General features: G+C 40.7%; 3 protein-coding genes across 3 annotated transcripts; all 3 read left to right on the top strand.

Annotated features, from left to right (window-relative positions):
- Nucleotides 1-325: 325 nt before the first annotated feature.
- LOC129093299 (nuclear factor 7, ovary-like) lies at nt 326-11662 on the top strand. The gene is given in 9 exon segments (XM_054601276.1): nt 326-385; nt 1673-1984; nt 1987-2144; nt 3521-3712; nt 4147-4242; nt 7107-7340; nt 8362-8509; nt 9382-9408; nt 10265-11662. Coding segments are annotated over 9 exon segments (1713 nt in total). The 5' UTR covers nt 326-378; the 3' UTR covers nt 10804-11662.
- A 1947-nt stretch (nt 11663-13609) lies between these two features.
- si:dkey-46i9.6 (E3 ubiquitin-protein ligase TRIM58) lies at nt 13610-17540 on the top strand. The gene is made up of 6 exons (XM_054602046.1): nt 13610-14563; nt 15731-15826; nt 15900-16130; nt 16594-16741; nt 16872-16898; nt 16987-17540. Exons 1-6 carry the CDS (start codon nt 13610-13612, stop codon nt 17538-17540), a joined length of 2010 nt encoding a protein of 669 aa, XP_054458021.1.
- An 829-nt stretch (nt 17541-18369) lies between these two features.
- Nucleotides 18370-22461, top strand: LOC129093919 (nuclear factor 7, brain-like). The gene is made up of 7 exons (XM_054602051.1): nt 18370-18461; nt 18742-19330; nt 19425-19520; nt 19598-19831; nt 20602-20749; nt 20835-20861; nt 20955-22461. Exons 2-7 carry the CDS (start codon nt 18752-18754, stop codon nt 21479-21481), a joined length of 1611 nt encoding a protein of 536 aa, XP_054458026.1. The 5' UTR covers nt 18370-18461; nt 18742-18751; the 3' UTR covers nt 21482-22461.
- The last annotated feature ends 44 nt before the right edge of the window (nt 22462-22505 follow it).

Raw genomic sequence — 22505 nt, 5'->3', positions numbered from 1 at the left:
CTTTTAAAGTGATCAATGAACACCATAAACTACATTAAATAGTGCAAAAACATTTTAGCTCACCTACAGCTGCTATATTTTAATTCCAGAACAGTCATTTAGCTATTTAAGTGACCCACTGATGCTTTTCAGTCTTAACAGGGAGATACCTGGAGAGAACAGCACAGGACGTCCAGCGGTTTAGGGCTTTTGCATATCTACAGCGCCAAGCCGTTGTGTGATAACAAAGGGAGGGCATGTGTGAACACTCGGGTGTGTCGCACCGAGAGTGGGAGGGCCACTTCAAGTTTCAGGAAGAGTGCAGCACCTGTCGCTGTGTGACTCGTAGCAAAGTGCATGAAGTGAAGGGATAGCAGTGTTTCACGTCAGAAAGAAAACATGCAGAGTAAGTTCTATTATCTCACGTGTTTTTTTTTTATCAGTGATTACTTCTTCTTTTGACTGTAGGACATATGATTTGATAATCTTTAGTTGAGGATATTTTTCTTTATTGCTTGCTTTATGTGTACAGTAGAAAAGAGTGGCAAACAGAAAGTTCTTTAGAAGAAAACATTTGAGAGAACCTCAGCATCATATATTAATGAAAACTTACAGCTGAGCGATGTGTTTGTTTAGCTTGTAAAACTGTATTTTGCTCGACTTAATGTCCTGAAATGATGCCGATCTTAAAAAAAATCATAACAAAAAAAAAACTTTTAAGATAAAGTAAAATCTCTTCCTTTTGCGTTAAATGAAAAACGAACCATTCAAGCTTGATTAAAGATGCCAAAAGCAGTTGTTGTTGTTTGGTGTATTTTTCCAGTGGGAGTTGTGTTTTCTTTTAAACCTCAAGCAGTGAGCTGCTGTGAGGTCGATGGTCCTGAGTTTCTGCATTCCTCAGATAGTTCCTCACCTCTCTGGACACAGTGACGCTCTTGAATCCACTTCCTGCTTGTGTGAACAGACATTGTGTTCTCTGGTGGCTCTCTTTATGACCTAAATCAAGTGCCAAAGGAACTGTAGCAGATTGTAGCTGTGTGCACGCTGACCTTTGACCCTGTAGTCAGACACCAAAAACCACATATCCTCAGCCCTTGTTCTCTCTCTGTAAAACAAAATGATTTTTGTTTTACTCAATGCTTTAATCACATCGACTGTTTGCTGTGTCACCGCTGTGGTTAGCCTCAAAATGTTCAGATCAGATTGTGACCACACACACACACACACACTCATTCACATCTTGACACATCTCATTTTTCTCTTTCTTTCTTCTTTTGATGTTTATAATGTATTGTTATTATAAATCACATCTTGTAAAAATGCTTTTTCAACAATATTTCATATCATATGTATATTCTTTTCGTATTCGTTATAGTTTTGAGACATTTTTTATATTATATAGGTTTGAGCCTCTTCCTGCACTGAAATATTATTTATCTATGTTATGTTTTTATATTTTTCAATTGTGCAAATAAAATAAGCTAAAAAACTAAACCACAACAAAAAAAACACATCCCATTGAGTCAAATATTAAATGATGTTTTACTAAATATGTAACTGTATTGGCGACTGCTGCCCTGATATTCCTTCTCAGCCAGTTTCACAGCTGTTCACACTTCAAATCATGTCTCATCACCCTGCCGTGACTTGTTCATCTAATCTATATCACGTCTTTCATCCATCTTTCTTCCAGGCATGAGCTCTCCGGGAGGCCGTGCCCTCTCTGAGGACCAGTTCAGCTGCTCCATCTGTCTGGAGGTGTTCGTGGAGCCCGTCTCCACGCCCTGCGGCCACAGCTTCTGCAAGGCCTGCCTGCAGGGCTACTGGAACCACAGCAAGAAGTTCACCTGCCCCATGTGCAAGAAGAGCTACTCCAAAAGGCCCGAGATGAGCGTCAACAGGGTCCTGGCTGAAATCTCCACCCAGTTCCAGGGGCTGTTGCTGGCAGGTGGAGCTGGGGGATCCGGTGGAGCCTCGCGGGGGTCCACGCTGAATCTTAGCTCGGATACGAGAGACGGGGCCCCCAAGGGTCCGACAACGGGGAGTTCGCCCGGGCTGGGGAGGTTCCCTGCGATGCCTGCATCGGAAGGAAGGTGAAGGCCCTCAAGTCTTGTGTGAACTGTCCTGGATCGTTCTGTGAGGTCCACCTCCGACACCATAGAAAGGTCAGTTTCTTCTCCTCTTTCGGATTGTTGCAGGATAATAAATGTGTGTTTCCTTTTTCTTTGTCGCCTTCTGTTATCTTCTGTTTTTTTATTGTAAAATTGCTCTCTTTGATAGCTGCATCGTATATAAACTCGAACCCAACAGTTGACAGTATTTCCATCAGATTTATTTTACTTTTGGAGCTTCAAAATTAATAAAACACCCTTTTTTTTTTTACATTGGTTGTTTAAATAGGCGATTGCTCTATTAACGAATTACTATGAGAGACTAATGTCTCTCAAAGGGAGGATTATATGGTATTATCAAATATGTCTTGCATACAGTATCATCATATGTTGTAGCCACATGTCACAACCACACTCGCAAACAACACACATCTCTCAGGATCTCAGGACTCCACCGTCACAGGAAAATTAAATTTAGTTGAGCCAAAAGGTTAACACATACTCGCAAACTCGCAAAAATAGGTTATAAAAGGGACGATGGACACCACAGCTGTAGCTACTTCTTTGCAAATAAATTGCTCCTCAAGTGTACGAGCCTCATCTCTTGTCGACTCTCAAATTTGCAAAATTTGCCACTACACCCTCAACACCACATACTGTATATATATATATATATATATCTGCTTGTTACAGAACTTGACTGTAATCACATCATATATAACATAATCTATGTTGATATATTTGAAAAGTCAATTTAAAAATGTATGTATTGAGGATTACATTTTAGATTACTTAGATTTGCATTATTTGTATATGTTCAGCATATTATAATTTGCTATTTTTGGGGGGTATTATTTGACTTTGTGGAATCTTAAAGGTACCATGTTGTAGAAAGTGAGATTTCGATGGCTTTTGATAACAAATAGGGTCTAAGTGTTATATATATATATACAGTGAAAGTATCAAAACCCTCTGTCCTTCGAGAAATGCACACAGGAAGTATTTAAAACCATAACATGCTGACCAATCAGAGCAGACTGGGCTTTTTAGGGGGTCTTAAAGAGACAGGTGATAAAATGGAGCATTTCAGACAGAGTGTGAATACAGGTATATTCAGACAGACAGCCTAAAAAAAATGATGTGTTTTTTGAACAATAAAGCAGATAAACATGTTCTAGTGTAAACTCTTAATACAAGTATGAAGCTGAAAATTAGCATAATATGTCTCCTTTAAACAACTTTTTTTTGGGTTGTGATTTGATGTCAAACCTTGAGATATGGCATTCAAACAGCGAATATATAACTATGATCATGACAATCTAGAATACTATCATTATCTCAAAGTTTCCTGGTTCAAATACCCTGTTACTATATGCCTACATATGTTTATTTTAATTCATGGCTCCCCTCCTCCTCGCACTAACTCCCAGGTGAAGTCCCTGATATCTCACCGTCTGATCGAACCCACTTTCCACCTGGAGGGGAAGATCTGTAAGAAACACGAGCGTCTTCTGGAGGTCTACTGCCGCACGGACCACGCGGTCATCTGCACGGCCTGCGCCGAGGCCACGCACAAGTCCCACGACATCGTCTCCGTCGACCACGAGTGGAAGAAGAAGATGGTGAGCCACAGATTATTAAGTAATGTTACTTTTTAGAGAGCAATGAAAGAAAAAAAAAATTATTATTATTATCAGCAATATTTTTTATAAAGATGTGTCAAGAAAGAATTCCACTTTTAAACATAATATGATATGCAACACGATGAAAACACCCCCTTAAAGGCTTAATTTGATTTTTTGAGAATTTATTGGTGGCACATATTTCTATGAAATTATAATTAGTTTGTATTTTGCAGGCAATCTGCAAAAGAATTGTTCACAACTTCCATTTTGATTGATTGGTCTGTTGTGAATATGTTTTGATTCTATATCTAGGCTTAAACGCACCTGATGAAAGCCTTACTTGCAGTTTCAAGTACTGTCGTGTGACTTTCATTGAAAAAATCTGTCAATATTGATTTCAGTGAGCCACAATCCTTATTTTCTTCTCGCAGAGTAATCTGGGTAAGAAGAAGTCGGAGGTCAAACACTTGATCAAGGAGAGAGCCAAGAAACTGGAGGAGATCAAACAATCCATCAAGGTCATCAAGGTGAGTTGGCTGAAGGCTAGAAGAAGAATACCAGACCTGTGAGACTTAACTCTGAATGTTTGTTATTGGAGCCTTGGGCGACAAAACACAGCAGGTTTGAAAGTGTTGGTGTCAATTTCCAGCTCTTTAAAGCGATAGACCAGTTGAAGCAACAGCTATTTTATGAATTTGATAAATAAATTAACGGGAAAAATCAGGAAAATTTAACGAATGTATAGTTTTAAGGATAAGCCTCTTGACCTACCTCATATAAAACATACAACACAGAGGAAAAAAAACATGTAACAAATCAATAATAAAAAGCAATGTCCATTGACATGAATATCTAATTATTAAAGTGAACAGAAGAGGAACTTAATTTCCAATAAGAAAAAAGCTAGCTATATAAAAATATCATATATTTAATGTTTAACTGCAAATGCAAAGATGATATCTGGCATTTAAAGACAACTAATTAGGACAACACATTCAACTTCTATTGTATTAGATAGTATTGATCAATTAGAAAATACATGTGTTATCACAGGATGACTCTGACCAAATATGACTCTGACCAATATCCAAATAATAAATAATCAGTCTTCTAGTTTAGATTGAACCAGTACTTTGGGCCATTTTTAAACATGCATGTCATCTGTTTTAAAGTGTGTTTATCAGGCAATCCGTTGTGCTTCCCCCTCACCTACTGCGTGTTAAATATTTGCCCAGTGTTCTCTCATATAAAGCTTTATTTGCTCTCTGATCCGGGCAAAGCACACAAAACGTGAACGGGCCTGTTCTCGAAGGAACTTTGGCCTCGAGAACCAGTTATAGAACACATATCTATTAATGGGACGATAAATGAAGTCACATATCACCAACCAGACTGTAGATTTACCTTTACATCTGTTGGAAAAGCTGTAAAGCTGTTTGGCGAGGTCGTCGGCGACATGTTTTTCATACCAGCGTGGAAGCGAAGGCTGTTTGTTTTTTTCTCTTACGTCTACAGACTGCAGATCCATTTATGAGGCCGTCGGACCGGTGCGACCAGCGCTCACATTTAGCTTTGGTTTCCCACACCCTGTCTTTACCTTACAGACTCAGGACAATAAACTCTACCTCGAGCATGACAGATGACAACATGGAGTAGTACCACTGCTTTTGTTCGTTTAAATGAAAGTATTTTAAGTGTTGATGCAAAATGGCAGGAATGTTCTTGAGGTTTTAAATGGTTTTCGACGACAAAAAAAATTCCGGGTTCAGTGCTTCTTTTGGTTTCCTGCTTGGAGATTTGGATCTACTTTTAAAAAAATACAATGTGGATTAAGTTACCGGAGGGTTGAATATCAGGATATCTGTGTGTGTGTGTGTGTGTGTGTGTGTGTGTGTGTGTGTGTGTGTGTGTGTGTGTGTGTGTGTGTGTGTGTGTGTGTGTGTGTGTGTGTGTGTGTGTGTTTTACCGTACAAACACACTGCACATGTGCATGATAGACTTTGAGATAAAGACAATGATGCCTCACTGGATTCTTGTGAATTTGGGAATCAAACAAACAGAAAAAATGAAAAACACAAAACTCTTTATACTCTTAAGTTACAGTTTAGTTTTTCCTCTTTGTTGGAGAGAATAAAAACATAGCTGGAAATTGGAGAGTAATGTTGAAACCCCTGCAGGGTCGGTTTGAGATGAAAAAGCTTGTTGGTTTCCTAATGGCTGTGTTAAGACGGAACCTGTTGGTCCGGTTGGACAAGCGGCAGAGAGTCACTCATGGAAACTCATGGAAAGTATAAAGAAGAGCTGTGATAATACTGAAACCGCAGCATTTCACAGGTTCTTTGTTGGACTCTAATTGGTTCTAATGTTTTTATTTTAGGCCTAACCCTGTAACAGATATGGAAACAATGTAGACCTTAAGGCGTGGAGAGTTTATTTAAATCACACCCTCAACAACAAGTCATTTAAAAGTGATTTATACAGAAGACAAAAAAAAAAAAGAAACACGAGGGGATATAAAAAGAGACAATTAATACAACGGAATATATACTGTTGAAATTAAACTTAAACAGAAGAGTATAAAGAACTCTATCAATGAATTTTGTTCTAAATTTAACTTCATAAAAAGCATTGGCGAACTGAAAACTGAAGTCTAAAACTACAGACCACAACCTTTATTCTGTAGTCCGGATATAATGTGCGATTCGTTATTGCACTACCATGAAGTTGGGGGATTCACAAATTTTTTTTTATAAAAAATATAAAAAGAATTGAAGCAAAAGAGGCTGAAACATCTAGTCTCTTAGTCCTATTATGCTCCAAAAGCTGCTCAATCCTACATTTCCCACAATGCAACTAGATGTCCCTGTTTATTTTTCATGCAGGTGCTCTGCTATAAATCTGTAGTCTCCAAGCCCACGCTGAGATAACCCCGATGACATCACTGTGACATCATCAGGGTTTCTGTCCTCAGACTCTAGAAAGAAGTAAACAGTGTCCACACCTTGTAGTACTCCTAACCTGACCTTTATATTATACAGTACCAGTCAGAAGTTTGGACACACCTTCTCATTCAATGGTTTTTCTTTATTTTTATTTGTTTCTACATTGTAGATTAATATTGAAGACATCCAAACTATGAAGGAACACATATGGAATTATGTGGTAAACAAACAAATGCTCAACAAACCAGAATATGTTTTATATTCTAGATTCTTCAAAGTAGTTGAATGAGAAGGTGTGTCCACACTTTTGACTGGTACTGTACAAATACTTCAACTTATGAAGTGATGGAGCTAATTTTGTTTATCTGCTGCTTTGAACTTTGAACTCCCTTTTACCAAACCTCACATACTCACACTCCTCTCCACCGTGACCCCCCCTTCCTCTGCAGGCCAGCTCTCAGAGGGAGTTGGAGGAGAGCTGGCAGGTGTACGCCGAGCTGCAGCGCCTGGTGGAGCAGAGCCAGGCGGAGCTGGTGGAGCTGATCGCCACGAGGCAGCGAGAGGCCGAGCGCCACGCTCAGGAGCTGGCCCGAGGTCTGGAGAACGAGCTCAGCCAGCTGAGGAGGCGGAGCAACGAGCTGGAGGCCTACGCGCAGACGCAGGACAAAGTGGTCTTCCTGCAGGTAATGTGGACATGCTGGATGTCCTGTTCTGGAGTCACATAGGTTCTGAAGATCAAATGTGTTCAGATTTAGCTGTAATTTAAAGGCAAATTCCAAATATGCATAAAATATATACATGTTGTAACAACAGGAAATGTTGCAAGATCATTTTAAAATTTCAAAAGAATACCATGTCTTGGAGACACGCACCTCCCTCCACAAATGTCCCACTTTTTTTTTCTTCTCCCAAGCTTTTGATGTAGCCTGATGATCAATATTTGAAATCAAGACCACGATCCAAGTGCAATATTTTAAAAATGCATGCTGGCATATTAAGTATTACTTCATTATTCAGTCTTCCAGCGTGCAGCCTACATACACAAAACACTTAATATGCATTTAGGACAGCAAGGGAGCTAATTAGGTAAAATCCAATAGCGTACTTCAACAGTCTGCTGCTGCTGATGTTCCACCTTAACACACTTTATACTCGTATTAATAATGTTAAAAACCAGGCTGGAACAATATGTATTTCATAAAAATATCATTTTATCAACATAATATCCACACTGCCAATTATCCAGCGGTCCTCCAAGGATGCGGTTGCTAGGAGATTTGAAACACCACATCAAAAGCCTCTAAGAAACAGAGCCAGCTGTTCTGGAAGTTCCCCCTTGTGCATTTACCCTGGACTGTTTATGTAGATAAAAAATGTTGATTTTTTTTTTCTCTCATGAAAGACGTCTTTGAAGTTCCCAGATAGTGTGAGAGGAAGCCAAGGCACACAGCCACACATGTTTGCGAGAACAAAGCTGAGAGTATATACAGACAAATACATTCACTGCTCTGGATCTGTAACTCTTCTGATACAAACTTGCCTTTCTACTTTGATTTATGGAGATACATCTGCACATTGTCAAGATTGTTCACCCCATGGAAATCATATTGAGCGTGTTTTTGTTCACGGCAAATACTTTATTTCCCTTGTTCCGTTTTAAATCCACTTTACCTTACTTAACCTTGCTCTCCCCATTTCCCGTAGAACGTGGCGACGCTGTCTCCCTCACCCGAGCCCACTGATTGGTCGGCGGTCAGCATCAACACTGACCTCTACCTGGGCACCATCCGCTCCTCCGTCAGCAACCTTGTGGACAAGCTCCAGGAAGAGCTCAAGAGACTTTACGGGAAAGGTGAGGGCAGCCGGCCAACGCTGATTCTTCACTCTGTCAACGTTTAACGATTCAGGCTCTGAAATATGTTTCACTGTGCCGAGAAATGAAATGAGTGAATAAGCAGAAATGTATCAGCAACATAATGTCAATGAGCAGGTTTCCATGACAACCTGACAGGGCTGGACAAAGCAGGACAAATATGGTTCTAAAAAGTTGATTGAAACATTTTATTTTGCTAAAACAACAATAACTTAACATCCATTAGCTTCACAATGAAGCACAGTTACACTGGATTAAGTGTTCCTGTTATTTTGTCCATCCATTGTATGACAAAATGTCACTCAATAGTGATGATTTGGAGAATAAAAGTCTTCCAAATGCTCATAGTGATATACATTTGCTTAGCCTACTGTGTCCTTTCAAAATAAGAGTAATATTTCAACAACTTTTGGTTGCTTTTTGCTGATTATCCTTCGTTGTCTTACACCAACCACACTTCCTGTGCGGAATCCAAATTTAGGTCACTGTACTAGCCACTTTGAAATAGAAAAGTGACTCATCGTTGCACAACACACACACACACACACACACACACACACACAGTCACACATTCACACATACAAGATGGTCGGACAGATGGAGATGGTGTTGATGCTACAGTTCTCCACCGCTTGGAGTCGATGGAGAGCTGGCTGACAGCAGCACATGTCTCGAGGGTTTACGGCTCTGGATGAGATCCACATGTTTACCTCCCACACGTGCCATCTGCTTTGACTCTGGCTCTGTAGAAGAATGACTTTCTGACTTGCTCTCTCTCTCTTTTATTCATCTGTGTTCGTCTCTCTCTCTCTCTCTCTCTCTCTCTCTCTCTCTCTCTCCCTCTCTCTCAGAGCTCCGGAAGGTCCAGAACTATTCAAGTGAGTAACACTTTACATTCGGTGATCAGCAGCTTGGTGTCTCTTGAGAGATTTTAGAAGAAACCAGAAGTGTAGTGACAATCTAGAGCAGTGCGGCCAAAACTCAAAATGTTCAGTTCTTCAAATTGTCCACAAGAGGTCGACATTTCTTCAAAGCATAGTCAAGCTCAAGCCAGTCAAAGGGGGTAAAGTTCACTCGCACAATTATGCAGTGTACATTCAGTTAAGTACTTACTAGTACAATCATTGGGTACTTTTACTATGCTTGAGAATTATCAATTCATGGTACCTCTACTCCACTATAGCATTTCAGATAAAAATCCTCCCATCATGTGTATTCTACAGCTATAGTTAGATAGATTGCTTTTACATGAATAAAATAACATATGATCAATTTATAAAATATGATCAATTGTTATAGATTAAAGTTCAAACAAGTGTTTAAAGTTAAGCTGTGTTAGAATTTGCTTGAGGTCACCAAACCCAATGTATAAATACACGTAATTAATTTATCAGTATTATTTGGGCCTGTTACCATTTATTAATGAGTACTCATACTTTTGATATTTTAACTTCTTAGCCGAATAACACTTATGTACTTTAACGCAAGTAGAATTTTGAGTGCAGGACTTTTACTTGTATAATTGTGTTATTGCTACTTCAACGTAAGTAAAGGATCTAAGTACTTCTTCATAAACAGCAACTTCGTTTGGGTGCAAATAATCAAATAAAGAAATTAAAGGGTGAACCATAACAAGGGACATTTTGGACAGTCACAATGAGATTTGGGGGACTCAGAAGAGTAGAAAAGTAATTGAATGAGTTATTTATGTAATGAGCCTCTTATTCTGTCTAGGTGAGGTGATCTTGGACCCCGCCACGGCCCAGAGGAACCTGGTTGTGTCCGACGACGGCCGCCAGGTGAGATACGAAGAGCGCAAGAGCATCCACTCCGAGGGTCCCAAGCGCTTCAGCCCCGCCCTCTTCGTCATGGGCCGCGAGGGCCTCAGCTCGGGGCGACACTACTGGGAGGTGGACTTGGGGCGAAAGACGGCCTGGACGCTGGGCATGGCCAGCTCCTCGGCCCGCCGCAAGGGTGAGATCAAGCTGAGTCCCGAGGGCGGATACTGGTGCCTGTGGCTGAAGAACGCCGAGGTGAAGGCATTGGCGTCGTCCCGCCTGTCTCTGCCGCTGGCGTCCCAACCCACCAAAGTTGGGGTCTTCCTGGATTATGAAGGAGGCCAGATTTCTTTCTACGATGTGAAGACTCGTCTGCACCTCTACACCTTCGTGGATACCTTCAATGAGAGTCTGTACCCGATCTTCAGCCCCTGCCTCCACCAGGACGGGAAGAACTCTTCGCCACTCATTGTATCTCCTGTTAAACACACCTGAGACTGTCAGCCAATCAGAAGCCTGGACAGGCAGTCAGCACACGTTCAACTTTTATAACAAGATTTGGTGCAAAGCGCAGATATTTTTGAACAGCTAATTTAGTCCTTTATTTGGTCTTCAAATATGTGTATTTTCTTCTCAATTTGCCAACTTTGTTTTGCAAAGCACTTTATCTCAAACAACTTTCAATTTAATGAAATGAAAACAAACCATGTCGTTTTGCATAACGATACCAACCACTGAAACACATACTCATCGTACTTTATGAAGGTTATTGCATTTGCTCAAGTAAAGCCGGGTTCAATACAGATCCTTTAAAGACAATACAAGAGAAGCAGTGTGTGTTTGGATCAGAGGAAAACTAAATGTGCTTTAACATGAATGAATCACATATTACAGAGAAATATTGACAATTTGGTTACTCGAAAAGAAAGCAAATAGTTCAGTCATGCTGTACTCTCTTATCTGAAATTGTATATAAAATAAACTGATATCTCTAAATCTGACCTTTACTTTTCACAGTTCTGGTTCAGCTGGACGTGTTAAGGAGAGTTTGAGTACTTATGGCACTTTCCTTATTGTGTAAGTCTATTTTATAAGGCTTGTGAGACTTTACAGATTAAAGAAATGAAGTTAAATAGATGTAAATTTACTGTCTGGAGGTTTAGGCCGTCCTGGGGGACCAAATGAGAGATTTTTGTACAAACTGTAGGGCTCTGATATTGTTTTTAATGGGCTTTTTTTTTTTACTTCGTGATCCGGGATTGTTACAAAGTCCATGAAAGTATAATCTGTATTTATATATGAAATGTCTTCTTTTGTAATTGCAATCTGAACTTGCTCATTAAAGATGATTAATCACCAACAAATAGAGAATTTAACTTGCTTTTCTTTTCTTCTTATGTTTGGTGGGTTTCAGTCGACTACTTACCACTGTAATTACCAAGCAAACCAATCAATCAATTTGATATTTGAAACATGTACTTAAATGAAGAAAAATATATGAGAGAGTAAATAGATACAGAGCCAGAAAGTGTCAATGTTGATGTCACTAATTTGTGACTTTTGTGAACCTCAAAACAGATTATGACGAACAATCTGCCCAATTTGAGGACAAAATATCGTAAAAAAAACACCTCAAAATACATTGCAATGCCAAAATAAGTGTAGCAAATCAAGTTTTTATTGACATTTCAAATCAATAAAAGATCAACAATGACTTCAACTCTTAACAGAAAGGAAACAAAATGAGCTTCATCAACTTTGAACTTCCTTTGTTGTTACCACAGGACTTTTGGTTTTTCTCCAAAGGGTTAAAGTCAGTCCTCCTGTGAGGGCCATGGCCAGGGAGTATAAATTTGTATCTGGGGTAAAAGGAGCTGGAGGGAGGGAGGGAGGGGGGTATATTTTGGGTCTTATATATATATATATGTGTGTGTGTGTGTGTGTGTGTGTGTGTGTGTGTGTGTGTGTGTGTGGAGGTGGCAGTGGTTACAGCCTGTCTCATGTGTCAGTGCACTGCGGAGCATTGAGGCAGCTGCTCTCTGGTGAGTGTCTCCATGTCTCTGCTTTTCTGTCGTCTCCTCGTCCTCTCCTGCGTTTTTCATGTCTTTACCATCACATCTGCTTCTCTGTGCACGAGTAGGTCTTCAGGGGATTGTTGTTTGCATTTTTTTATTTACAGTTTGGCTGCTTAAGAGCTGTGACCTGAGCTAAGGTCTTTTCCAATCAGGTCAAAAAAAAAAGACTTAAATTGTAGCTTCAAGTTTGTATTCTTTTAGGAAAGAGGTGTTTTTAAATCAAAATAATTCAGATTATAGTTAGGAGCAGGGGAAGCACTGCAGGACAAGTCGCTGACTGGAAGAATATTTTTGGAAAGATGTTAATCCCGTCTGCTGTAAATACCTAGGCCTCAAGCAGAGAGCTGCTTGTGTTAAAAGTCAAACTCACTGACAAGCTGCCTTTAAACTAATCAACAAGCATGATATATTTAGCTCAAGTATAAATAGTGATGCAAATGTATTCTTTAAAAAGAAAAGTTCTGAAATGAAACACAATCATTTATGGTAGGCAATAGTATCAACAGATAATCTGTCATTATCACAAATAAATTGTTAAGGGTGTATATGTCTGCCGATAAGTATGAATATTTCCAGTAAATGCCCAAAAGTTTTTTGAGGTAACTTTAAAACAGTGTTGCCAACAAGTTTTCTTGTAAAACTTTCCCCCAGTATATTGAAATACCTTAATCCCTATAAAAATAGTTCCTATCTCATGTGTTTGTATCAAAATTGAATGTCAGTCAATATATTTATTCATATATTTTATTTTATTTTTGAAAAATCAGGAATCAGTCATGCTCAAGTAAGCTGAGGTAAAGGTTGGAGTAGGAGTTTATATAGAGCACTTTTCAGAAACAACGTTTATTCAAAGTGCTTTAATAAAGCATACACATACAAAACAAATACAATATAAGATTAGGCAATTCATAAATGTGGTAGATTTATTGTAACATTATTAAATGACCTCAGGAAAAGAGGTGGCAAACCAAAAATAAATGAATATAAAGCAATACAAACAATACTCAACGGAGACTCACAAGGGCTCATTTATTTACAAAAACAGAAAAACAAAAAAGTATTGACTATTTTGACATCATTTGGCTTGAATTTGAAACAAATAAATGAGTCCCGTCATGCTTTGCTTAGTAGAATTTGCATGAAAATGACCCTGAATTACGTCACGCCGTCTAACCCGAGCAACCTCAATATCACAGCAGGTTTGATGCCCCGTTCAGACCTGAAAAATGACCCTGCCTCTCCGCCTCGCAGGAATGGCCACCACCGGGAACCTTTCCGAAGAGCAGGTCCACTGCTCCATCTGTCTGGACGTCTTCACCAACCCCGTGTCCATCCCCTGCGGTCACAACTTCTGCCAGAGTTGCATCCTGGGATACTGGAGAACCAGCTGTTTCTACCAGTGCCCCATGTGTAAGAAGTCCTTCCACAAAAGGCCCGATATCAGCATCAACACGGTCCTGAGGGAGATCGCGGAGCAGTTCAAGGAGATCAGGGTTAGGAGCGCGGAGGAGCAAGACGAGAGGGACAGGAAGTGGACGATGGAAAGACGGAAGAAGGAGGATGAGGAGAGGCTTCTGGAGAAAGATCAGAAGCAGCAGCTGTTGGAGGAGCTGAAGCAGAAACAAGAGGAGGAGAAGAGAAAGAGGGAGAAACCAGGAGAGAAGAAGCCTCTACCGGAGGAGTTACCTCCGCTCATCCCCTCCGTGTTAACACCCAAAACCTCTCCTCCTCCGTCACCCCAAGCCACAGCCCAGGAACCGCCTCCACCTCCTCCTCCTCCTCTGCCCCAAACATCACCCCCACCTTCACCTCAAATCCCCGCTTCTTCATCTCCTCTACCCTCACCCCGGTCCCCTTCCTCTTCACCCCCGCCTCCTTCCTGGGAGGAGGTCCTCTGCGATGTTTGCCTGGGGGACGGCAGGCCCAAGGCGGTCAAATCCTGCCTGGTGTGTCTCACTTCCTACTGCGAGGAGCACCTGAATTCGCACAGCGCCAGGTTCACCAAGCACAAGCTGATAGAGCCCGTCGCCAACATGGAGGACAGGATGTGTCCGAAACACGAGAGGTTACTGGAGCTGTTCTGCAAGAGGGATCAGACGTGTGTGTGCGTTCTGTGCACGGAGACGGACCACCGGGCGCACTACACCGTCCCAGTGGAGAGAGAGTGGATGGAGAAAAAGGTGAGACGGCTCAAAAGTTCAAGTGTTAAAATGCTTCTGTCATAAAGGTAGAGCAGAGAGGCCTCGTTGGTGGAGTTCAACCTCAATTGAGAGAGCAAAAGAACATTTAAAGTGGCCCTATTATGCTTTTTCACTTTTTCCCCTCTCCTTTAGTTTGTTATATATATTATTTTACATGTAAAAGGTCCGTAGAGTGTAAAACCTGAAGTCCACGCCTAAAAGGAGTTACCCTCCCCTCCCCCTCAGAAGCTCCTGAGCTATCTGAATCGGCTCGATTGAATTCTCTACTTCAGTTCTGTAACTTTATGAGGTCATAAAGTTAGAGTTTTTTGAAATGTGAAATGTTGACCAATCAGAGCAGACTTTGCTTTCTGGAGGGAGGAGCAATCGCTACAACGGAGCGTTTCAGAGAGAGGGTGAGAAGAGGTGCTGCAGGACAGCCAGGATGAGAAACACAAGGAGGATTATGAGCATTAACGCATGTAAACATGTTGTAACTGTAACTGGAGATAAAAATATGCTATCGGAAAATAGCATAATAGGGCCTGTTTAAATAGCAACACATGAAGCGTTATCATATTTAGGCAATAACACAGGGTTTTAAATTAAAACCTATTCAACAATAAATGCAAAGAAATGACAAATTACGTGTTTCATCACAGTACAGTCACATTATTTAGTTTAAAGGTCAAAATGTGTGATAAATAATTCATCACACTTTTCTATTACCCTGTACTTCTTCTATGACAGCAAGCAATTCATTTGGCTATATTACTAGTTTATTTAACTCATTTCCCATGTACAGCACTGTCATGTCCACACTAAGATGGCTAAATTTAATGTTTTTTTTAAATACTTTTTGCAATCTTACATTGTAGTTTGGACAGCAATTTCAATAAACCACAATATTCCCTTCAAATAAATACTTTTTTTAACCTTTTAATCTAATTGCGCTCTTTAAACCTTTGGTTGAATGACTACATTCAACTTTTTTTATTACCTTTTTAATCCGACGTAGATTATAGGCAGTGCATAGGCAGTTATCTTATATTTATATCAGCAAGCTCCACTGGCCATGACACAAAAAATATGAGTGTTAAAGTAAAGATTATCATCTATCATGTATGCCTGTCATCGGCCATGTTTGTGTGACACCATGTTGTGCAGGCGCAGCTGAAGAGGACAGAAATAGACGTCCAGCAGATGATCCAGGACAGAGTGAAAAAGGTGGAGGATATCAAACACTCTGTGGAACAAAACAAAGTAAGCCTAACACCTCCGGTAAATGCATTCATATGATTAGGATTCGACCTAATGTATATGTCTGTATTTCAAGGTCAGCGCTCAGAGAGAGGTGGAGGAAAGCACGCAGGTGATCTCAGAGCTGGTGCGCTCCATCCAGAAGACCCAGGCCGAACTGGTTTTGGCCTTAGAGGAGAAGCAGCGGCAGACGGAGAGGTGGGCCGAAGGCCTCATCGCCGAACTGGAGCAGGAGATCGCTGAGCTGAAGAGGAGGAACACAGACTTGGAAAAGGTGGCTCGGAGCGACCACATTCACTTTTTAAAGGTGAGGTAGCATTTTGTTTTCAAAGAGCACTGTCAAGTAAATTCATTTGTTTTTTATTTCAATTCCAAATTCCAATCCATCCATGATTCTAGCTTTTCATTGCAAAGGGAAGAGTAACTGCTGTATAGTGTTTTTTACCTCCGCTGTCAAAGGCATAACCAAGGTAAAATGAAATATTCCATCAGTTTTGTGCTATAACAACAGTGCCCTCTGTTCTGAACTGTATGCAATCCAAAGGCACATCCTTCAAGATAGACTCTAGGGTGCCAATCATTTAGGAAATAATCTTATAAATATCTTTACATTCACGTGAACTTCAAATCAGAAATGGTGGACGCAATCCAAAGGTGAAAAAAGCATCCAGATTATCGTTACTGAAAGTTTTCTTGCACTATTTGCTATTTATTTTTAATTAAAATTGTGGACATACTGTTGTCATGTCTTGTGCTCCATCTCTCCATAGAGCTTCCCAGCCCTTAGCACTCCGCCATCCGTCAAAGACTGGTCTGAGACCAGCGTTCCCACTGACATATGCGTCGGCATGATCAGGAGATCAGTGTCCAAACTGGAGGCTGCTCTACAGGAAATGATCCGCAAACTGGTTGAAAGTGGTACGATTTCCTTTAACATTCCAATATATCTTTGATACGATTTCAGTTTCATTTTAAATTGAGAGCATCACCAAAATAACACAGTACGTCCTAAAATAATTTTGTCTTTTTGTTGTTGTTTCTTTGTCAGAGATCAAGAAGATTCACAAATACACAGGTAACATTTTTGCATTTGGTTTGATATTTTTATCATCTTGAAACTCTCCAACAAACTAAATCCCTCATCGTGTCTCGTGTCTCTGCAGTGGACGTCACTCTGGACCCCGACTCAGCCAACCCCTGGTTGCAGCTTTCTCAGGACAGGCATCAGGTGAGACACCTGGGCGCTTGGCAGGACCTCCCGGACCACCCTGAACGCTTCGACACGGTGGTCATCGTCCTGGCCCGCGAGGGCTTCACCTCAGGGAGACATTACTGGGAGGTCCAGGTCGGGGACAAGGACGACTGGCACATGGGCGTGGCAAGGTCCTCTGTCAACAGAAAGGGCAGGATCTCTGTGAGCACCACGCAGGGCTACTGGGCTCTGGCCATGAAGAAAGGTCAGGGGTACCGGGCCTCCACATCACCACCGATACCGCTCCCCCTCGACCCCAAGCCCAAGCGAGTGGGTGTGTACGTAGACTACGAGGAGGGGCAAGTGTCCTTTTATGATGTGAAGGCTCGGACCCATATTTACACATTCAAAGATACATTCACGGAGAAGATCTTGCCCTTCTTCTACCTGTACTGCTGCGACAAGGCCTCTGACACCATCGCCATTTGTCCCGTAAATGAGAAAAGCCTGATCAAACAGAGCTAAGGACAAGTTTGACAGTAAAGAGAACACAAAAATAAACAAACTGTATTTTGTTGTAGCCAAACAATGCTGTATTTTATGTTTTATGTATATTTTATTATCTGTAAAGTGTAGCTTGACAAATATATTATTGGTACAGTTATGTTTTCAGATCAGCTCATGGAAGCCTTAAAGGGATGGTTCAACATTTTGGGAAAAATTCGTATTCACTTTCTGTCCACTCTTCATGTCACTAAACATAAAGCTCATAGTAGCAGGTGGTTAGCTTAGCTTAGCATAAATGTTTGGGTGTTATGATCATGAATATTTCTCTGCGCTTTGTATGGATTAAACAAACATGATATAATGTGTTAATTAGTGAATTTAAGAAGTGCTGATTTGGGGATTAACCACTGGACAGAGCTAGGCTAGCTGTTTCCCCCTGTTTCTAGTCTTATGCTAAGCTAACCATAATTACCATGGTGATATTACAGTGCTTTTTAATGTCTCATATAACCCAGCAAGAATGTGAGAACATGTATTCCCTGAAATGAGCGATGCCTCTAAAGAAACCAAAAGAAATTGTAGTTCCCAGATCTCTGATTTCATGCTTGCATGTTGACTTTTAGTTAAGTGTGATTAATGCTGGAAAGGTTGTATGCTGATGAGAAGTGTGTTCATGATTCAGAACAATAAATGATCACTCAAATATTACCAAATGTCACTATTTCAGGCTTCATGGACGTCTGGAACATACTGTAAGTTTCATTTCAGTAAAATGATGTCACTTGAGCACGCCCACTACAGTGAGTGGAGCTTCCGCAAGTTCTCAGGGCTCGTCTCAAAATGATGAATTGTTGGCAGTGCCATAATTACAGCATGTGATCGCGCTTGCGAAAGACAGTTTAGGTCTCTGGAATACACAGAAGAACCGCAGTGAGTCAGGTGAGTCATTTTTACAATAAATTGAAATGTGTTTTAGATTGCGTTCAGAATACAGAACTGCAAGACTTTGATTAAGATGTGCAAGCAGATTCACGTGAAAATGACTCACCGGGCATGTTAGGAAACACTTTGTAAACAGCCTAAAAATAGTCCTGCTTCCGATGACTTATCAAACTTTTCGACTCCCCCCCTCCCCCTATTTTAGTGACTGTATTCAGTACAAAGCAAAACCCGTGAGAACAGATGTATAAGGCATATTACATCACATTTTCTCCCACAGATATACCACTATGTCGTCATTCAGTGTTATTGCGTCATTTCCGGAGGATCATTTCCAGTGCCCGATCTGTCTGGAGGTCTTCAGCGACCCAGTCACCACTCCTTGTGGTCACAACTTCTGCAAGACCTGCCTGAGCAAGCAGTGGGAAAATAGCGATATATGCAGCTGCCCGATGTGTAACAAGCGATTCCACGTGAGGCCCGAGATCTCCACAAACACGGTCATCGAGGAGATTTCCGTCCGGATAAAGAGGAGGAAAATCGAGACGCCCGAGAGCGTCAACGCGCCGTGGAAGGTGAAGTGCGACGTCTGCACAGAGATGAAGCTCAAGGCCCTGAAGTCCTGCCTGGTGTGTCTGACGTCGTACTGCGAGGCCCACCTGGAGCCCCACCAGAGAGTTCCCTCCCTGATGAGGCACAAGCTGGTCGACCCGCTGGAGAACCTGGAGGAGAGGATTTGCGAGAAGCATGAGAAGATCCTGGAGCTCTTCTGCAGGGATGATCAGGCGTGCATCTGTCTGCTGTGCAGCGAGACGGACCACAAGTACCACGAGACGGTGCCCGTCGAAGAAGAAGGGGCTCAACAGAAAGTAAGCGAGTTTCTTTGGTTAAATGCCTCAAGACATGAAATATGAAGGACTGTGTGGGGCGATCACTGTTTTGTCTTGAAATTCTATAATTTAGGAAGGTGTTGAGTCCAAGAAAGCAAAGATCAAATTGATGATTGAGGACAGAATGGAAAAAATAAAGGAATTCACAGACGCCTCTGAAATGAGCAGAGTGAGTGCTTCGGGAAAAGTTTGCACATTTTTACACTTCAATAAAAGTCTGTACCAATGATTTCATTTTTCTTCTAGGAAAAAGCAATCGACGAGATTGCTGACAGTGAAACGCTCTTTAATACTCTGATCCGTCATGTGCAAGTGTCACAAAATAAACTTAAAGCAAATATCGATAAGAAGCTGAGAAAATCGCAGGAGAAGGACAAGGCGATGATTGAAGAGCTGCAGGAGGAGATCGCCCAACTGCAGAAGAAGCACTCCGAGCTGGAGGAGCTATCACAAAGTGACGACCACCTTCACCTCCTGCAGGTCAGTCAGCGCTAATGTTATCTACCCCCCCTCTGTTGCCCCTTTGGGTGGCTTTTCCTCCCTCCTACGCTCACTAGACTTTAAGATGAGATGCAAGGAAGAGAGCTACGAGGATAGAGCAAAGCAACACACAGTATTTTTTTACAATTGATAAATGATTAGAGACCAAATCTATTTGAGGGTCATGAGGGCAGACGATAAATAAAATAATACATCAATTTTTTTTATTTTTTTTTAACAAAGGCCATAAATACTGGCAGTAGATGAATTTCAATACAAATGTTGCCCACATCCTGAATTCAGTTTTTGTTTTTTCTTATTCCAGCTCAGCTGAGCTTAAAAAACTTTTAAGGAATATATTTTCTTTATTTTTATCTTTATTTCCATTGTTTCTATCAAGGTTTTTTACTTTAAAAAAAACACACTTTGTAAATTGACCAAAAATGTATGACATATTTAATAAATGAATTGTTTGATATGTTTGGGAAGTAGTCCAATTATTTATATAGAGAGACAGTAATTTTACATGTACAAAAATATTTATAAATATTTATAAAAGAATGCCCTGTATATGTCCAAAGAATGCTCCTAAAACCAGAATAATACATCTTATTTGGAGAATGCTACATTTGAAGTAAGGCCTGTACTGTATTTCCAGTTAAGACACGACTACACTAAAAATATCTGGCCTTAAATGTTGTCTTTTGTTTTTTTTAAGAGTAAATATAGCCTCGTGCCTCTCATGATCATACGTTTGTGAATCATTCCAGACTCTGCAGGCCTTGAGCACCATATCAGACACCAAGGACTGGTCTAAGATCAGGGTTTACTCAGACCTGTGTGTGCAGACGCTGAGGAGAGCCATGACTCATCTTGTTCACACTTTCCAATCAGAACTGAAAACTCTAACAGACACAGGTAAAAAAAACCTGCTGCACATATCCCAAATCAGTGAAGATGTCTTTAATAAGTTATAACCCATGTGTGTTTTTACTTCTGACAGAGCTGACCAGGATGAAACAATACAATGGTGAGATCACACGTTTCATTTTGCTTTTCTTGCTCATTGAATTCACATATTATTGCTATTGTCGACAGCTTTAACTAAACTTTATGTTCTCAGAGTCGGTGACCTTTGATCCAGCGACGGCTGGTTGTTTCCTTGTGGTGTCTGAATTGGGGAAACGTTTGAAGTACAACAAAACTGCGGACCCTTCGTCTTCTGATGACTCAGAGAGGTTCCACTGTCCAATGGTTCTAGGGACGAAGGGCTTCACATCTGGGCGTCACTACTGGGAAGTCCAGGTGGGCCTGAGAAACAACTGGGATGTTGGTGTTGCCAGGGAGGCAGTCAACAGAAAAGGGATCGTCCCAGTGAACAGAGAAAATGGCTTCTTTGCCATAGCAAAGAGCGGGTTTGATTATAAAGTTCATTGTAAACCCTACAAGGTCCTTCACCTGTGTCCCAGGCCAAGAAATATAGGAGTCTATGTGGACTATAATGAAGGCAGAGTCTCGTTCTATGATGCGGATAGGAAGTTGCACATTCATTCCTTCACAGGAGAGTCTTTCAGTGAGAAGATGTTCCCGTACTTCTATCTTCACAGCGCCGCCAGGAAATCTGAGCCTTTGGTTATTAGATCCATGTAAGATCCCTCATCTTTTCCTTCCTCTCATCGACTCACTCCAACAAACTAAAGAGTGACTGAAAAGTTTAAAGTTGCTGTGAGGTCAGAAGTCACAGCTCTTATAAGATTAAACCGTTCAAAACCCACCAAACATCATAAAAGACGCATTGTCAAGTAATCCGATAGAACTCTTTTAAGTGAACGATTTTTAAATTGTCAACCGTTCCATTCTTGCATGCAGTGTTTCCAGTTAAGCAAATTTTAAGCAAGATTTGTTGGCTTTTAGAGTGAAAAACATCTAGATTTACACTCATTAATCCCTTACTGTATGTAGTAAGGTAGTTGGCCTTGTGATTTTGGTTTTAATAATGCTAAAGAAGACACCACCCTCCAAACTCTTCAATTGTTGAGCGCGTCTTCGCAGACTTCATGATTCACACGACGACAACAAGTGGAGAAACTCGAAGTTCAGTCCAAAGTTTGCTGTTACGAGGAGGGGTTTAGAAAACAGTCAATTCACGACATTTCTGTTTTTGTTTTAAGCAGTTCTCTTTATACATGTATGGGTCCTTGGGGAACACGGTCAAAAGCACCCAACTCCTCCTATGCACTTTTGATAGATGGCAGAGGACCTTAATCAAATGTCTTGAGAAGAAAGGAGTTCACATTTTGCCATGATGGTTGTTTACTACAGTAGTTTATTCATTCGTTAGTCCTTGCATGTTAAATATGTCGGATGATGAGGTCAATAAAATGAATGCTCCTTATCAGGTGATTATGTAATCATCTACAGTTGAACTGATTTTACAATGCTGTCAAGACACAACAAGTTGTCTCTTTTTTATTTGAATTTTCCATGAACATATGACTAATTAATTTAAATAAAGGTGAAAGAACTTATTGACTGTGTATTTGCATTATTATAGTGGTTTTTGTTGCCCTTTTTTAGAGCTGCGGCTGATTTGTCATGAGGAAAATAATCATCCTGCTTTATCAGGTGTGCATGACTTTATGCAGGAAATGACAGAGTCCAACAGGGCCGCCCT

This window comes from Anoplopoma fimbria, chromosome 7, assembly GCF_027596085.1.
Source record: "Anoplopoma fimbria isolate UVic2021 breed Golden Eagle Sablefish chromosome 7, Afim_UVic_2022, whole genome shotgun sequence".
In the NCBI taxonomy this organism is placed as follows: Eukaryota; Metazoa; Chordata; class Actinopteri; order Perciformes; family Anoplopomatidae; genus Anoplopoma; species Anoplopoma fimbria.
Note: the sequence above shows the minus strand (reverse complement) of the source record. Positions and strands in the feature narration are given on the sequence as shown.